Genomic DNA, 16,844 nt, shown 5'->3' on the forward strand with positions numbered 1-16,844 from the left:
CTACATGATGAGCATCACGCAGTTTTCCTCTCTCTTTCGCCCCCTCGGCCCCAGACTTTATCGAAAAAATGCATTTACAAACTACAGGTATAATGAAGAAAACTAGGATCAAGTGCCTATTAAATAAAACAGACAACTGAAATAGACAATAACTTGTAATACAATTAAATACAATAAAAGAAAAAAAGGTTAACTTAAAGCCTCAGTGTGTAAAAATGGTGAGTAACAATGACATCAGCGGTCAAATTCTAGAGTGCAGAGCTCACTCACGCTCACTCGCTCAAGTGACGGTGGCCTCGTAGGACAAAAAGCCTTGCTCTGACAGCAGAGATGGCATCATCCACGAGTTTTTCGAGTTTTTCAGGAGTATCTAGCGACGAGGTGAATATTTATTTAGGAATCTAAACCATGTTACAATCAATCAATCAATCAATTTTATTTATAAATCCCAATATCACAAATCATAATTTGCCTCACAGGGCTTTACAGCATATGACATCCCTCTGTCCTTATGACCCTCGCAGCGGATAAGGAAAAACTCCCCCAAAAAAACCCTTTAACGGGGAAAAAAACGGTAGAAACCTCAGGAAGAGCAACTGAGGAGGGATCCCTCTTCCAGGATGGACAGACGTGCAATAGATGTCGTACAGAACAGATCAGCATAATAAATTAACAGTAATCCGTATGACACAATGAGACAGAGAGAGAGAGAGAGAGAGATGCAGGTAATGACAGTAGCTTACAACAACATTATTGAAAGTAATAATATTATAGTTATAGTTCTGGCTACTGTGGTACAATATGTTTAAAGTATGTATTAATATCTGGCAGTATACATGTGTGACAATAGTCATATGTGTATAATAACAGTAGAAGTATGACTAATGACTAATGATGGCAGCAGCAGCAGGAGGCATCTGGCAGGACCATGGCAGCTGCACAACCACACACGTCACGCTGTCCAGGCACTGCTGCGATATGAGTTAATCTGAGAGACAGTGGAGCACAAAGGCTCCGGAGAAGAAGCCGAGTTAGTGACATCCAGAATGGCCGAGTTATCAAGATGCAGTAATAGAATACGAGAGAGAGAGAGAGAGAGAGAGAGAGAGAAGGAGAGAAGGTGCCCAGTGTATTATAGGGGGGTCCTCCAGCAGACTAGGCCTAAGTCAGCCTAACTTGGGGCTGGTACAGGGCAAGCCTGAGCCAGCCCTAACTATAAGCTTCAAAGAAGAAAGTCTTAAGTCTAGTCTTAAATGTGGAGACGGTGTCTGCCTCCCGGACCGTAACAGGAGGATGAGTCCACAGGAGAGGAGCCTGATAGCTGAAGGCTCTGGCTCCTGATCTACTTTTGGAGACTTTAGGGACCACGAGTAACCCTGCGTTCTCAAAGCGCAATGTTCTGGTGGGATAATATGGCACTATGAGCTCTCTAAGATATGACGGAGCTTGACCATTTAGAGCTTTATAAGTTAATAGTAGGATTTTAAATTCAATTCTGGATTTTACAGGGAGCCAGTGCAGAGAAGCTAAAACAGGAGAAATATGATCACGTTTCTTAGTTCCTGTTAGTACACGTGCTGCCGCATTCTGAATTAGCTGGAGAGTTTGTAAAGACTTACTAGAGCTACCTGATAATAGAGAGTTACAGTAATCCAGCCTAGAGGCTTAACAATATGTTCTATTTCGTCCCTACTGACCGCCAGAGGCGGTGCATAAGCACTGGATAACTCCGCCCGCGCTAGCGCATGTCGAGTACGAATATCAACAATGTCACCCGTGACCCCTGCGTGAACTCCGGGAGGCTATATCTTCCGGTGTCAGCAGGTGATCTGTTCCTTCATTCTTCTTGCGATCGCGCGTCAAGGTGTACGTAAGTGTTTGCTGTTGGTTTCATGTGTTGCTGGCCCTGGGCAGCCTCGTGCCTCTGTGGTGGGAGTAACGGGCTGATGCTCGTCCTCCCAGGGGCTGTGGCCAGCGTGTTGCACAATTGCATGTATGTCGTTGTCCCTGCTCTAGTATTGTGGCTTTGCTGGTATGACGGCGTTCCCGCCCCCCGCTTCCAGCATTGCCTGCAGCTGCTGACGGCTGTGTGGGCAGGTCAGTGGAAGTTGAATTCTGATAACTGTGCTGTTTTTTGTTTGTTTTTTGCAGTTTGGGATTCAAAGTGAAGGATTCAATTGTGATTGGTGACGGTGGTGTTTCCGCTACCCTCTCCCAGCTCAGTTGTGTTTGTCAGACTTATATTCACACACATATATATATATATTAAAAAAAAAAACAACAACAAAAAGACAGAAAAGGAAGAAGGCTGATAACCTTGTTGGTGACGGTTGCGTGCCCGCCCCCTCTCCCAACTTGGTCTGGTGGTTTTGTTCAGTTGTGTTGACGTTTCCGCTCCCGGCAGTGTCATACTTTTCTGGGCTCCTCACTGGCTTCTCCACCTGGTTGCGGATGGCGCACGTCTGTGGCAACTGCATGACCCCCCTTGAGCCTGAAGACGGCCATGACCACTGTGTGGCCTGTCTTGGCGTGGACCACCTGCAGGAGGCCCTCACTGACGAGGCCTGCATGAACTGCAGTATCATGCCTCGGTCAGTGAGGTTGGCCCGACTGGCCCAACTGGGTCCTCCGGCCTGTCTCCCTCCCTTCCAGTCTGAGAGGCCGGACTTCTGCGGGGCTCCTGCGCAGAAGAGGACTGCCACGCGGAGTGGGAATGGTGCTCCCGCGAAAAGGAGGAAGACGGCGGCGACGGACCGGCTCTCCTCCAAGGTCGACCGCTTGGCTGCTGACATGGAGCACATGAAGGCGCTCCTCATGAATCTCCAGCCTGCTGGTGGGGTGGCACCTCCTGCTGTTGTGCCGGCCCAGGAGTCACCACTGCCACTGGACGATGCGCTTTCCATCGCAGCTTCGTCGAGTCAGTTTCGGGACTCACAAGGTAGTCCGGCCCCTCTGACAGCGGCAGGCTCCTCCCGTTCCTCTGCCCAGAGTTCTCGGCGGGGGTCTGATGACTCCTCCATGGGCGCCATCATCCAAGCAGCCCTGGCACGTCTACAGCTCGATGCCCCAAGACGGGGACAGGCTCCCAGTGCGTTCCATAGGTGCAACCCTCCCCCGGCGAGGGTTACAGTGCCGCATTCTCCGGACTTCTTGAAGGAGCTGCACTCCTGTTGGAGGGACACTTCAGCCCTCACCAGGCCGGGGTCGGATGATCGGGCCTTGGCTGCCATGGAGGATGCCGAGTCGGTGGGGCTCCTCCACATGCCGGCGGTTGAGCCTCCAATTGCGGCCTTGATTGTGGCTCCGGATGAGGCGATGAAGTCCGACCCTAAGTGCCCTTCTGCGCAGTGTAAGGTTACGGACAATTACATCTGCAAGGCCTACAACACAGCAGCACGTATCGGCCGCTTGGGGAACACCCTCTCCCACTTACTCCTTGCCCTCTCAGCCTCCCTGCAGGAGGCACAGGTGGACAACTCCGTCCGCGACATGTGTGATGTGTCACTGCAGGCTTTTGCCTACCAGACGAGGGAGCTGGGACGGCTGATGTCGACGCTTGTCCACACTCGCCGTCATGTCTGGTTGGCACAGTCACCTCTGACGGAGGCGACTCGTAGGGTCCTTCGCCGGGTGCCAGCAAAACCTGGGGAGCTGTTTGGCTCTGCTGCTCTGGATGCACTGGACCGCACCGCTGAGGCCAACGACACCAGGCGGCGGCTTGCGAGCCTCCATAAGACAGCACCTGTTTCCAGGGGCAGCTCGAGGAGTTTTCCATCTGCCCCTCAGGGTCCTCCACAACAATCTCCCCAGGGTGGCCACCGGCGGCGGCGGGACGAGAGGAAGTCAGCGGGTGACTTTCGCTCCACTCTGCGCCGCTCACCTCGGAAGCCTCAGGACCCCACGCCCGACCGCCGCACTTCCGGCTCCTCCAGGGGCCGGGGGCCTCGGCACTAGGGCCACGGGGCTGGTCGTCGGCTGCTTTTCCCAGCAGCAGCTCAGTCACTGGGCTGCCTGCTCGCCAGACCCCTGGGTAGTTGCCACCCTGACCGGGTTACGGTGCAGTTCCGGCGCCGGCCCCAGCCTTTGGCCGGGTCACCATGACGGTCATCACGACTCGGCCAAGGCCCAAGCCTTAGCCCAGGAGCTGTCCACCCTCCTGGACAAGGCGCCATCACACCGGTGGACCCTCCTTCAACCCGGGGACTCTACTCAACCTACTTCCTCGTCGGCAAGAAGGACGGCGGACTCCGTCCCATCTTGGATCTACGCGGCCTAAACAGGTACTTGAAGTTTTTACCGTTCCATATGTTGACCTCAGCGGACGTGATGCGCGTGATCCGGCAAGGCGAGTGGTTCACGTCCATCGACCTGAAGGACGCGTACTTTCATGTACCCATTGCGGCTCATCATCAGCCCTTCCTGCGATTTGCCTTTCGGGACCGCCACTATCAGTTCAGGGTGCTCCCCTTTGGGCTCTCCCTGTCTCCCAGGGTCTTTACCCGGTGCGTGGCAGCGGCTCTGGCGCCGTTACAGGCTGGGGGCATGAAGGTGCTGCCATACCTGGACGATTGGCTGGTGTGCGCACCTTCCCGGACCCAGGTGGTCCAGGATACGGCCCGCCTTCTGACACATGTGGCCCAGCTGGGCCTCACGGTCAACGTGGAGAAGAGCTGTTTGGTCCCCACCCAGCGGGCCGCCTACCTAGGTCTGGTCCTGGACTCTGTGGCCATGAGGGCCTACCTGTCAGAGTGTCGTGTGGATGACATCCTCCGACTCCTTCTTCTCTTCAGGAGGGGCAAGCGGCTGCCGTTCGTCATGTATCTTCGCCTACTGGGCAAGCTGATGGCCGCGTCGACGGCCATTCCTTCTGGCCTGTTGGCATTGCGCCCCCTTCAAATGTGGCTGAACGGTTTTCGCCTGGACCCCAAGCTCCACAGGCGCAGACGGATCACTGTGTCGCAGGCATGCGTTTGCATTCTGGCGCCTTGGAGGGACCGGGCGTTCCTGCTGGGGGGTGCGCCCCTGGGTGCTATCCCATCCTTTTGGGAGACCGTCACATCGGATGCATCCCGTTCAGGATGGGGTGCGGTCTGGCGTGGCAGGCCGGCTCAGGGACAGTGGTCTGTCCGGGACCGCGCATGCCACATCAATGTGCTGGAGCTGCGGGCCGTCCATCTGGCGCTCAGGCACTTTCTACCGCATCTACAGGGGAAACATGTGCTGATCCGGTCAGACAACAAGGCTGTTGTCTCCCAGATCAACCATCAGGGGGGCACCAAGTCGGTGCGACTGTTAAGTGTGTCCCGGCGCCTGCTTACATGGGCCGCTCCCCGTCTGTCCAGCCTGTGGGCTGTGTGGCTGTCTGGCGACCAGAATTGGGTGGCGGACTTCCTTTCCTGACAAGCCTCTTCCGGGGGAATGGAGGTTTCATCCAGAGGTCGTGGGGATGGTCTGGGGCATTTTCGGCAGGGCGGAGGTGGATCTTTTTGCCTCGAGGGAGTCAACTCATTGTCCCCTCTGGTTCTCCTGGACAGAGGGGGACAGTCCTCTGGGACGGGATGCCCTGGGGCACGAGTGGCTCGACGGCCTCCTGTATGCCTTTCCGCCATTGCCTCTGATCCTCCCGACGCTACAGCGGGTCCACCGTCTCCTCCTGGTGGCCCCGTTCTGGCCAGGGAGGATTTGGTTTCCACTGCTGCGGAGGCTTTGCTGCGGCTCGCCATGGCGCCTCCCAGAGAGGATGGATCTCCTGTCACAGCTGGGGGGTCGGATTTGGCACCCCAACCCCTGCCGTCTCCAGCTTTGGGTCTGGCCACTGCAGGGCCCGACCCGCTCCTGACTGCTTGCACTGAGTCGGTCAGATGCACCATTTCGCATGCTCGTGCACCATCCACCCGCCTCCAGTATGAGTGCAAGTGGAGGAGGTTCTCTGCCTGGCGTGCAGGCAGGGGGGAGGATCCCGCCTCTTGTACGGTGGCCACCATTCTGGAGTTTCTCCAGTCTCTCTTGGAGGATGGTCGCACTCCTTCCACCTTGAGGGTGTATGTGGCGGCAATTTCATTGCGACATGTTTTGGTTGAGAATGCCACCGTGGGGTGCCAGCGGTTGGTGTCTTCTTTTCTCAGGGGGGTGCTGAGGCTGCGGCCTCCGGCGGCCCCCAGGGTTCCGGCATGGGATCTCTCCCTGGTGCTGGATGTCCTGTCTTCCTCGCCCTTTGAGCCCTTAGCCCAGGCTGATCTTAAGTGGTTGTCAATGAAGACAGCCTTTCTCCTTGCTGTCACATCAGCAAAGCGGGTTGGGGAGCTGCATGCTCTCTCCGTCAGTGAGTCCTGCCTGTGTTGGGGGCCGGATGGTTCGTGGGTGACTCTCTGGCGAGCGTTGCGTTCCTGCCAAAGGTGCTGCCACGCACCCATCTCAACCGGCCGATTCATCTGGCTCGGTTCGACCCCGTCGGCCGACTGTGGAGCACAGTTGTTGTGTCCTGTACGGACCCTGGCTGCTTACCTCAATGCCACTGCGCCTGCGACGAACAGACCAATTGTTTGTGTGCTATGGGGGTCATAACAGATGTTGTGCCCTCTCTAAACAGCTCCTGTCACATTGGAATGTGGAAACCATCTCCTATGCTTACAGTGTCACTGGCCGTCCGTGGCGAGCCGGTGTCAGGTGCCATTCGGCGCGGGGTCTCCACGTCCTGGGCTGCTCTGAGTGTTTCACTGGAAGACATCTGTGCTGCGGCTTCTTGGGCGTCACCTTCCACGTTCCATCGCTTTTATCGCCTCAATGTTGCTGCTCCCCACCCGTTGGGCGTGGTCCTCCGCCACAGGACTTCTGATCAGTGAGGTAGGTCTGGGGGATTCTTCGTGACGTTGTTGGTATGTGTCATCCAGTGCTTATGCACCGCCTCTGGCGGTCAGTAGGGACGAAATAGAACGAAAGTTACAATGGTAACTACGGTTCTATGAGTCCTGGATGACCGCCAGAGTGTCTGGTCACTCTGAATCCTCGCGCGCTCGCGAGCAGATTTTAGGAACAGATCACCTGCTGACACCGGAAGATATAGCCTCCCGGAGTTCACGCAGGGGTCACGGGTGACATTGTTGATATTCGTACTCGACATGCGCTAGCGCGGGCGGAGTTATCCAGTGCTTATGCACCGCCTCTGGCGGTCATCCAGGACTCATAGAACCGTAGTTACCATTGTAACTTTCGTTATAGCTTACCAATGAGATATAGATTATCTGTGAGGTATGTTAGGAGTGTTTTATTTCTAATTGTTTTGGTAATACGAGCAAACATTAGCACAGTAATGCTAAAATAACACGTTTTATGTGATAGTCACGGTACAGTGCGGAAAATATAGGTTGGTACGATTATAATATATGTGTTTCCAAAGCGTTCTTCCACAGGACACAGGGAGAGGAGGGAGAGGGAGAGGGAGAGGAGGAGGTCAAGGGAGAGGAAGGGGGCGAGGGAGTAGAGGTGGTGCCGGAACAGCCAGGCGAGGAAGTAACGTTATTGTCTCGGCTACCCAGAGGGAAGAGGAGGAGGAGAGGGTGGCAGCCTTCGCAGCAGCGCAAGAGGAATCAACAGATTAGGCTGTAGGCTAGGCTAACCATTTAGCTGTAGCTCTGGGATAACGTTAGCCAAGGCTAGGATAACGTTAGCACGTAAACGTAGCGGTCACTCGAACTTAGACAAGAGGGAAAAGTAGTTGCAAACATGAAGCCAAAATGATTTTAAAATATCAGATTGAATTACCTGTCCAGCAGAAAGCAGGCAACCTCCGCATCCCTTGTGAAATCCTTCTCCTTCAGGAGTTCTTTCCAACTGGAATAAGCAACGCCGATATTCACTCGCGTTTTGTCCCGTCCTCGCTTATCTGATCTTTTTCTTTGGCGTGGTTTCTCTCTTACGGGGCAAAACATATGTGTAGTCCTCCATTTAAAGTGCGACAGAATCATAAAAGTACAAAGCAGGTTCACGCAGAAGCGTGCCAGATTGATCTTCACCTTAACCGTCTCCAGTGACGGCAAGTTCTAGGTAAACGCGAAAGGCAAAGTGTGTATATCCCTTTCGGCCACTGTATTCAAATATGGCGAAGCAAGAGGGCAGCCTCCAGCAGACCGCGCCCTGCCTGTGTATATATAGAGAAATCATTCTAAGCCTATGAGAAAGCTTCCATTTGTATGTGAATTGCATTACACTTTAGTAAATATATATTTATGAAAGCAATAGTTGATATCTGCTAATAAACAACCACGTAAATTACACATTGTAACTGGCTTGGGGCTTTTCTCGTAAATTATATTCTTTAAATTAAAAAGTTTCGCCGCATTTTTATTAGCTTAGTGGTTTTATTTTGACGGAAAGGTGCATCCATCGAATTCTGGATCCTGTCTCTCTCGCCCTGGTTCCGGTTGCTTACCAAAACGGCCACTAAACGGCCCCAGACTAATCACAAATGCACAACAGATTTTAGTTCTGCAGTGCTCCAAAGCGTTCTCTGATCACTAAAGGGATGATCCAACAAAAACACAGCTTATTTAAAACCCTTAAATGCAACCCTCTTACCCAGCTGGTGTCTCTGGGCTCCAGGTCCCTGTTCAAAGGTCCAATCTCTTCAAAGTTCCCAAAGCCACTTCCTGATCCTCCTGGTCCACCCTGAAGACACATATGCAAATACCCTCTTCAAGCTCCAACATTAACAACAAAAGCCATTTTTGTATTTAATGAGCTATTAATTGACAGGTAATCAGGCTTCTGACCAATTTCCTTGAAATATGACACAATTTTAAACCCAATCTTTTACCCAGATCGTTGGTTTGGCTATGTCACCCAGCTTATTCAAACAGACCAGAGCGACGCTTAATAGGCTCCATGGACTCATCATTTCCGCGTTTGGCGTAAGAGTGCTATCATATTTCTGGTCGCGGCATTCTCAATGTGGAAGTGCCGGTATCATGGCAGAGTCTTCTCTAAATTTCACCCAGTGCCTTTTAGAATTACCAAAGTTTACGGTTAACGACGTCCGTCTAAGTCAAGGCAGCAGAACTTCAGGTAGCTACAGTATGAGAGACCAAGGTTAGTTTTTAGATAGGGATAAAAGTATTGTAGCTGTGTATGAACATATCTTCATGTGTGAAAAATTTTTCTCATGAATACATTCAAATGTGTCAAAATGTTTTGATCAAATTCATTTTTTTTTTAAAAAAATATCTGAACAATCGATTTAATTTTTGAATCCATAAGAAGATCTGTATGTGTGCATAAATAAATGGCACTGATTTGTTAGTGCATAAAGGAGATTTGCAAAAAGGTTTAAAGTTACAAAAACGCATTGCAGTTCCACTGTTTGTTGTCTGTTGGTGGAAGAAGTGTATGTGTATGTGTATGTGTAAATGGACCTGCACTTATATGGCGCCACTCTAGTCTTCTGACCACTCAAAGTGCTTTATACACCACAAGTCACATTTACCTATTCACACACATTCACATACATTCACATATTGGTGGCCAGGGCTGCCATACAAGATGCTGCCTGCTACTCAGTGTTTAACACATTCACACACCCACGGAACAGCCTTCAAGAGCAATGTGGGGTTGAGAATCTTGCTCAGGGATACTTTGACATGTGGGCTGGAGGAGCAGGGAACTGAACCCCTGATCTTTTATTTAGTCGACCCGCTCTACTTCCTGAGTCACAGCCACCCAAAATCCCAGGTTTACAGCTACAAATCAGATCTATCTCTAAGATTACCACTTCCTCCTTAATAGCCAATGGTGAGGTTCAGATTAACATGTCACTGTCAAGTCATTAAGCAGGGGCTGTAGCCCTGGGATGTACACACACAACTTAGTTCTGTGTGAACTTTTTCCACCAACAAACAGATAGCTATTGAACTGCAAAACTTTTTGCAAATCTCCTTCATGCACTCATAAATCAGTACCATTTATTAAAAAAATGTCATGCATACATACAGATCTCCTCACAGATTCAAAAAGTTAAATCTATTTCCTGGGTCTTCAACACGAGGTTCATGTCCCCTAGGGGTCCTTATTGTTACCACAGGGAGGCTGCCAAATTACTGTTGATAATTGTTTTTTGTTTTTGTTTTTTTTTTTCAAACAACAAAACTGTCTGAAAATACACATTTATGGTTCCATACGGAGCCCCTAAAGGGACACGGAAGGGAAAAAAATAGACGGTTAAAAAAAAAAAAAAATAGTACTTTTGCGAGATCTTGCAAAACTTTCCTTTAAGTAATGTGCTTCCAGGTCAGTTTGGCCCATAGAGACTGCAAACAAACGCAACAATGGAGCACATTCACCCGTGGGAGAGGCTCATAGAGTTTTATTTTGAGATTGGCCTCAAATATAAAGACATTAAATCAGTGCTCGCGAGTAAACACGGTTTTCATGTAAGTGAGAGACATCTGAAGCGACTACTTAACGCAAGAGGACACTTTCGTTGAAAAACATTCTGTGACTTGGCGGTCCTGATTGAATTCATTAGCAACCAAATACAGTACTCTGGGCAGCTTCACGGTTACCGGTGGATGTTTGCTAAATGCAGAGAACATGGACTAGGCTACATGAGTGAGGAAAGAGGATGTGCGCTTGGTGTTGAAGGAGCCGTGTTTACTCGCGAGCATTGATTTAATGTCTTTATATTTTACGGAAGCGCATTGCATTCACTGGATGAAAAAATAGACACTTTTAGACAATTAGACAATTATGAGGAGAAAAGATCTCGTAATTATGAGATCAGGATCTCATAATTACGAGATAAGGATCTCATAACCCACGAAAGGGTGTCGGAACTAACCAGCTGCCACTCGGGTGGTGCCATCTTGACTATATCCCATATCTTTATTATAATGTGTAGTAGCCTATATTTTGGAAATTACGAAGGAGCCGTGTTTACTCGTGAGCATTGATTTAATGTCTTTAGGCCTATATTTTACGGAAGCGCATTGCATTCACTGGATAAAAAAAAATTAGACAATTAGACAATTATGAGAAAAGATCTCGTAATTATGAGATCAGGATCTCATAGGCCTAATTACGAGATAAGGACCTCGTAATTATGAGATCAGGAAAGGTGCCACATTAGCCACTGCTTCGCTAAGAAACACATAGCCTACTGCACATCCACGAAGGGGGGTCGGAACTAACCAGCTGCCAATCGGGTGGTGCCATCTTGACTATATCCCATATCTTTATTATAATGTGTAGTATATATTGGAAATTACGACGGAGTATTAGGGCCACATTGAATAAAAAAAAATCGGAGATTTCGAGAATTAAGTCATAACTGAGAAAAAGTCATAATTTTACGAAAAAAAAGTCGAATTATGAGATTAAAGTCCTAATATTACGAGAATAAAGTCGTAGTTTTTTAAGGAAATAACCTACAACAAACAGAATGTCAGATTGTCTTTCATGCTGTTGTAAGTAGCCTACTTAATTAGGTTCGGAAACTGGCACCGTGCCGGTTCTGTGACAGTCGAAAGGTGCTGTTTGTGACTCCAGGCCCAGCTCTGCCACTGATTGGCCAGTCTGACATTCTTCATAATACACAAAGAACGTTAGTGAAACACACAGGCCTAATAGAAACATGCGTTCGTTTGGGGACAAGTTAGTGGTCACGTTACTTGTTCCACAGGCGAAGGACCCCGGACACATAACCTACAGTAAATACACCGGTTGTAAGTAACTTTTAAAATAGCCTATGTGAGTCTTTGTGACTCTTGACTCTTGTCCCCTAACTAACGCTTGTTTCTGTTCCACTAACGATATTTTCACATGATTAAGTCACATCCCGTTATTTCCTCTGTAAACCTAACGTTACAGCAGCCTACAAGCATACTGTGTCAATAAATCAGCTCAGACACTGTTAGAAATGTAGTATTTAGTCTAATAACATCATGCTACAGCAGTAATAACGTCAGCTTTAGTCAAATGGCTCTAGCTCTCCCGGTAAATGTAATAAACTCTGGACACATGTTCCCTGTATGTTGACATGATAATGGCCGCGTTTCCCAGATCACTCTTAGCTTAATAAGATCTATCACTAAGAAGGAGATTGAGCTGACCCACTCTTAACACTCTTCTTAGCGACCAAACGTTCACAGATCTAGCCGCAGCAGGCACATTAATATTACACTAAGCAAGGAGATGTTAAAACAGTGCGCGCCGTATATATTTTGATCTATTTTATACTTCAGATTTATATTGTTTGGCGTTAACTGGTGACAGAAAAGAACGAATTTCATTCTGCAGGGAAACGGGTGTCCTTAGCCTAATGTGCATAATGAATCTTGAATCTATGTTTTATGAAGACCCTGTGTGCGCTCAGAACTGTGGCACAAGTTACACACCGAAAACTGGCGGAGGAAAAATAATAATAAGACGAAAAATAAGTAGCCTATGCATGCGCAGGAGCTAGCCACTATTTTTCGTCTTATTATTATTTTTCCTCCGCCAGATTTGTTGGCTAACACTAGTTAGCCAACATTCATTCATTCATCTTCTAACCGCTTCATCTTCTTGAGGGTCGCGGGGGGGCTGGAGCCTATCCCAGCTGACATCGGGGCTGACACATAGAGACAAACAATCATTCACACCTATGGACAACAATCATTCACACCTATGGACAATTTAGAGTTATCAATTAACCTAGTCCCCAATCTGCATGTCTTTGGACTGTGGGAGGAAGCCGGAGTGCCCGGAGAGAACCCATGCTGACACGGGGAGAACATGCAAACTCCGCACAGAAGGGCTCCCACGCCCGGGATCGAACCGGCAACCCTCTTGCTGTGAGGCGAGAGTGCTAACCACCACACCACCGTGCCGCCCCTAGTTAGCCAACAGTCACATATAATTAAAACATATCGGTCAAATACCTGTATTATTATTCCAAATGTATGGACATTCTTGTGAGCCACAGTGGATCATTTTGGAGCATGAAACTCTGACTCACTGTCCACCTCAGAAACCACTGGCAAATGTGCAAAGAAGCTAATGCTCCTTGCTGTGTTACAACTGCTGTTGACCTAGCAGCTGCAGGCAAGCGCAAATGAGAGAAGACCAAAAAATATAGTGAATTATCTCAAGTGCAGCTCAATTTATGTAGGTGGGTCTCAGCTCTGTCTGTCTTTCAACTGAGGGGTCCTTGGCTTGAAATACATTGAAGATGGCTGCTCCATTTGTTCAAATACTTTTTTTTTTTTAAATATTCATTTGATCAGAACGTTTTCACATAGGCTATTTGAATGTATTCATACAAAATGTTTGCACACATTCAGATAAGTTCAAACACAGCTACAATACTTTTGTCCTTCATTCTGGCACCATAACGTTAGGGCATCCAAAAAATAAACTTCCCAGAATGCAAATTAAAAGCATCTTTTGTTAGATGCCAGCCTGGTTAATACCCACCTCTGTTAAACTCCCCCCCCCCCCCCGATATAAATTTGTTATGTCCAAGCAGAGATATCATCTGGGTCATAATCTCAAATTTACAAGGTTCCTCAAGAGCCACACAACAGATTTCACAGCTGTTCCGTGTAAACATTTTTTAGCTGTTCTGCCACACAACAGTGACGTAACTTCCACAAGAGTACAGACATACAAGGTTCACTGCAAACAATTACCTAACTTATACAGATCAGTGTCTGCAAATTGATTTTTGTAATGCGTGGGAGCCTGTGGCATCCATGAAGGTAGGGGAAAACAGACAATACAGGATGCTTTGGAAAAGTGCATGTGACGTTTTAAAATCAGTTTAATGAGTGTGTCAGCAGAAATTAGTGGACCTGGCCATGTCCTACCTGTAGCCACATGACCAGAGGCAGGTCCTTGTACTCTGCAGTCTGGCTGTCAGCATAGTACAGCCACCAGAACATGTGGTCCCCGTCCCTCACTGTCACATAGTTCCAGGCTTCTTTACCCGTCAGGGGACTGGAGAGCCCTGCGTTGGATTCAATGACACCGACTGTGTTCACTTGGTGTTAAATAACAGTATTACTTACAGGCAATATGGGCGCAAGACGATATTAACATTAACAGCATAATCATCATTACTTTCGTTTTGCAGCCCGCTGAGTGAAGGCATACGGGCCATTTTTGTTCTTCTTATGACTATAGTTGACTGGAAAACATTTATAAATGCACTTTAAACAGACACTTTATCATACTTAGTTTTAAGTTGGATATTCGACAGACATTCGCTCTGGGGGAAACTCTTCTGTACCACCCAGTCCGTCTCCGGGCCAGCCACTCCGACATTTCAAGTGCACCCGTATTGCAGACTTTACAGTAAACACAAGGAGACAGAAGACGGCTATAGCATGTACCCACTTCCTGTTTTCAAAATAAAAATGTGGAGTATTTAAAGCAGAGATACAGTGTTTAAATGCAATAAAAAGAGACGTATCAATATGTACAATACACTGGTTTTGATTCATTATATCACATGATCTAATAGATATTCAACTAAAATGCTAACGCTTTCATATAAAAAATTATGAATGATTTGAAAATATAGAAAAAACAGGTGTATCTCATGCAGCCTGTGTAGTAACATGGTCCCACACTGATTTTGAGTCAATTGATCATATTTCCTGGAAACTACTGAGCTAAAATATTAATATTTATATATAAAAAAAATAATTTAAAAAAATATTTAGAGATTTAAAATGTAAAAACAAGAGGTGTATCTCATGCAGTCACTGGCTGCATGAGATATGCCTCGTTCCACACTTGACTCAAAATCAGTGTGGGACCAAGTTACTACACAGGGTGCATGAGATACGCCTCTTGTTTTTACATTTTAAATCTGTTAATAATTTTTTATTATTTTTTATTTATAAATATTAATATTTTAGCTCAATAGCTTCCAGGAAATATGATCAATTGACTCAAAATCAGTGTGGGATCATAGTACTCCACTGGCTGCATGAGATACACCTCTTGTTTTTACATTTTAAATCTGTTCAAATTTTTTTATTAATTTTTATATATAAATATTAGCATTTTAGCTCAATATCTTCCAGGAAATATGATCAATTGACTCAAAATCAGTGTGAGACCAAGTTACTACACAGGGTGCATGAGATACGCCTCTTGTTTTTACATTTTAAATCTGTTCATAATTTTAATTAATTTTTATATATAAATATTAAAATTTTAGCTCAATAGCTTACAGGAAATATGATCAATTGACTCATAATCAGTGTAGGATCATAGTGCTTCATGCATGAGATATACCTCTTGTTTTTACATTTTAAATCTGTTCATAATTTTTATTACTTTTTATATATAAATATTAATATTTTAGCTCAATAGCTTCCAGGAAATATGATCAATTGACTAAAAATCAGTGTGGGACCATGTTACTACACAGGCTGCATGAGACACACCTGTTTTTTCTACATTTTCAATCATTCACAATTTTTTATATGAAAACTTTAGCATTTTAGCTGAATATCTATTAGGTAACATGATATAATGAATCAAAACCAGTGTTAGAACATACTGACGTCTCTTTTTATTGCCTTTAAACACAGTATCTCCGCTTTAAATATCCCATATTTTTATTTTGAAAACAGGAAGTCGGTACACGCTGTAGTCGTCTTCTGTCTCCTTGTGTTTACTGTAAAGTCTGCAATATGGGCGCACTTGAAATGTTGGAGTGGCTGGCTCGGAGTCGCACTGTACCCGGAGCAAAGAAGAGGTTTACCCGGAGCGAATGTCTGTCGAATATCCAACTTAAAACTAACTTCACTGCGGTCTTGAACCTACCTGTATTGACGATTATCGCCAGAAGAAACAACAGCGTGTAGGCTCCTCTCATCGTTCAAGCGTCAGTGTGCTCCGCTGGGTTTAGCTGAGCTTTGCATGATATTTTAACGAGAAGTCACATGACCACACCCGAGGTCAGCTGACCGACTTCGGGTTTTTTTTCTTCCAAAATTTACTTAGTTTGCAATGTGCTGGGAAAGGGAAACAATGGGTAAAATATAGGCTATAATGTAAAATATGAATAAAATATGTATCAATAAATTCATGAGTAAAGCAGGATTTTAAACTACAGCATAGACAGACTTGTTTGCTCTTTGGTTTTTATAGGACTTAAGTAAACTAACGGTAGCTGACCAAAGTCAGTTTAGGGGCTGTTCTTTAGCTATCAGAGGAGAAGGGTGGCTGGGGTGTGACTTTTTTTGTTGTTGTTTTTACCATGCTTAAAGCTACAAATATTTTTCCTTGGCCATAAATTGAATGTCTGTGTTTTGTTTTACAACCAGGTTCACTGCAAGCCAAGTATGGTGATCGATCACATGGAGACTACAGAGGTGCTCTTCCCCTCTACTGTTATCGTTGGGGTCAAATTTTAAATGAAACTTAGAATAAAGTGATTTTGATGAATTATCAGCGTTTGTCACACATGATTTGTCCAAGGACCAACGGAAATAACAAAATACAACAATAATTACTTTTTTACACATTCTATCTGTGATAAATGTAATTATGGCAATTGGGCTGGTTTGGAAGGATTTTTTTCTTAAAAATTGGCAGTAAAATAAATAAAAAATACAGTCATTTGAATTGGTATGCCCCTCCCCTAAGCCAAAATTTAAAAAAAAATCCTTCCCCAGTTCTTTAAGAATTTATAAATGAGTCACTAAATAAATTCATATGCCATTAAATTGCACCAAAAATGGCATACAAAATAAATGTAGGCATTAATTAACTGATAAAATGTGTCTTTTCTTTTACATTTACATTCCCTCACACATTCTTTGTACATTTACATTCCTACATACATTTTAACATTTACA

At 46.4% G+C, this 16,844-nt stretch overlaps 1 protein-coding gene across 1 annotated transcript in view; it reads right to left on the reverse strand.

Moving 5' to 3' along the window:
- scpep1 (serine carboxypeptidase 1) overlaps nt 1-15,959 on the reverse strand; it is a 69,018-nt gene extending 53,059 nt beyond the window's left edge. Inside the window, exons 1-3 of the mRNA XM_049560264.1 lie at nt 15,808-15,959; nt 13,836-13,975; nt 8,575-8,664 (exon numbers count right to left, since the gene is read on the reverse strand). Coding sequence (XP_049416221.1) covers nt 8,575-8,664; nt 13,836-13,975; nt 15,808-15,859 — 282 coding nt within the window. The 5' untranslated portion in view covers nt 15,860-15,959. The remainder of the gene's footprint in view (nt 1-8,574; nt 8,665-13,835; nt 13,976-15,807) is intronic.
- Nucleotides 15,960-16,844: the final 885 nt, after the last annotated feature.

The sequence above is a fragment of the Epinephelus fuscoguttatus genome, linkage group LG19 (assembly GCF_011397635.1).
Source record: "Epinephelus fuscoguttatus linkage group LG19, E.fuscoguttatus.final_Chr_v1".
Taxonomy (NCBI): Eukaryota; Metazoa; Chordata; class Actinopteri; order Perciformes; family Serranidae; genus Epinephelus; species Epinephelus fuscoguttatus.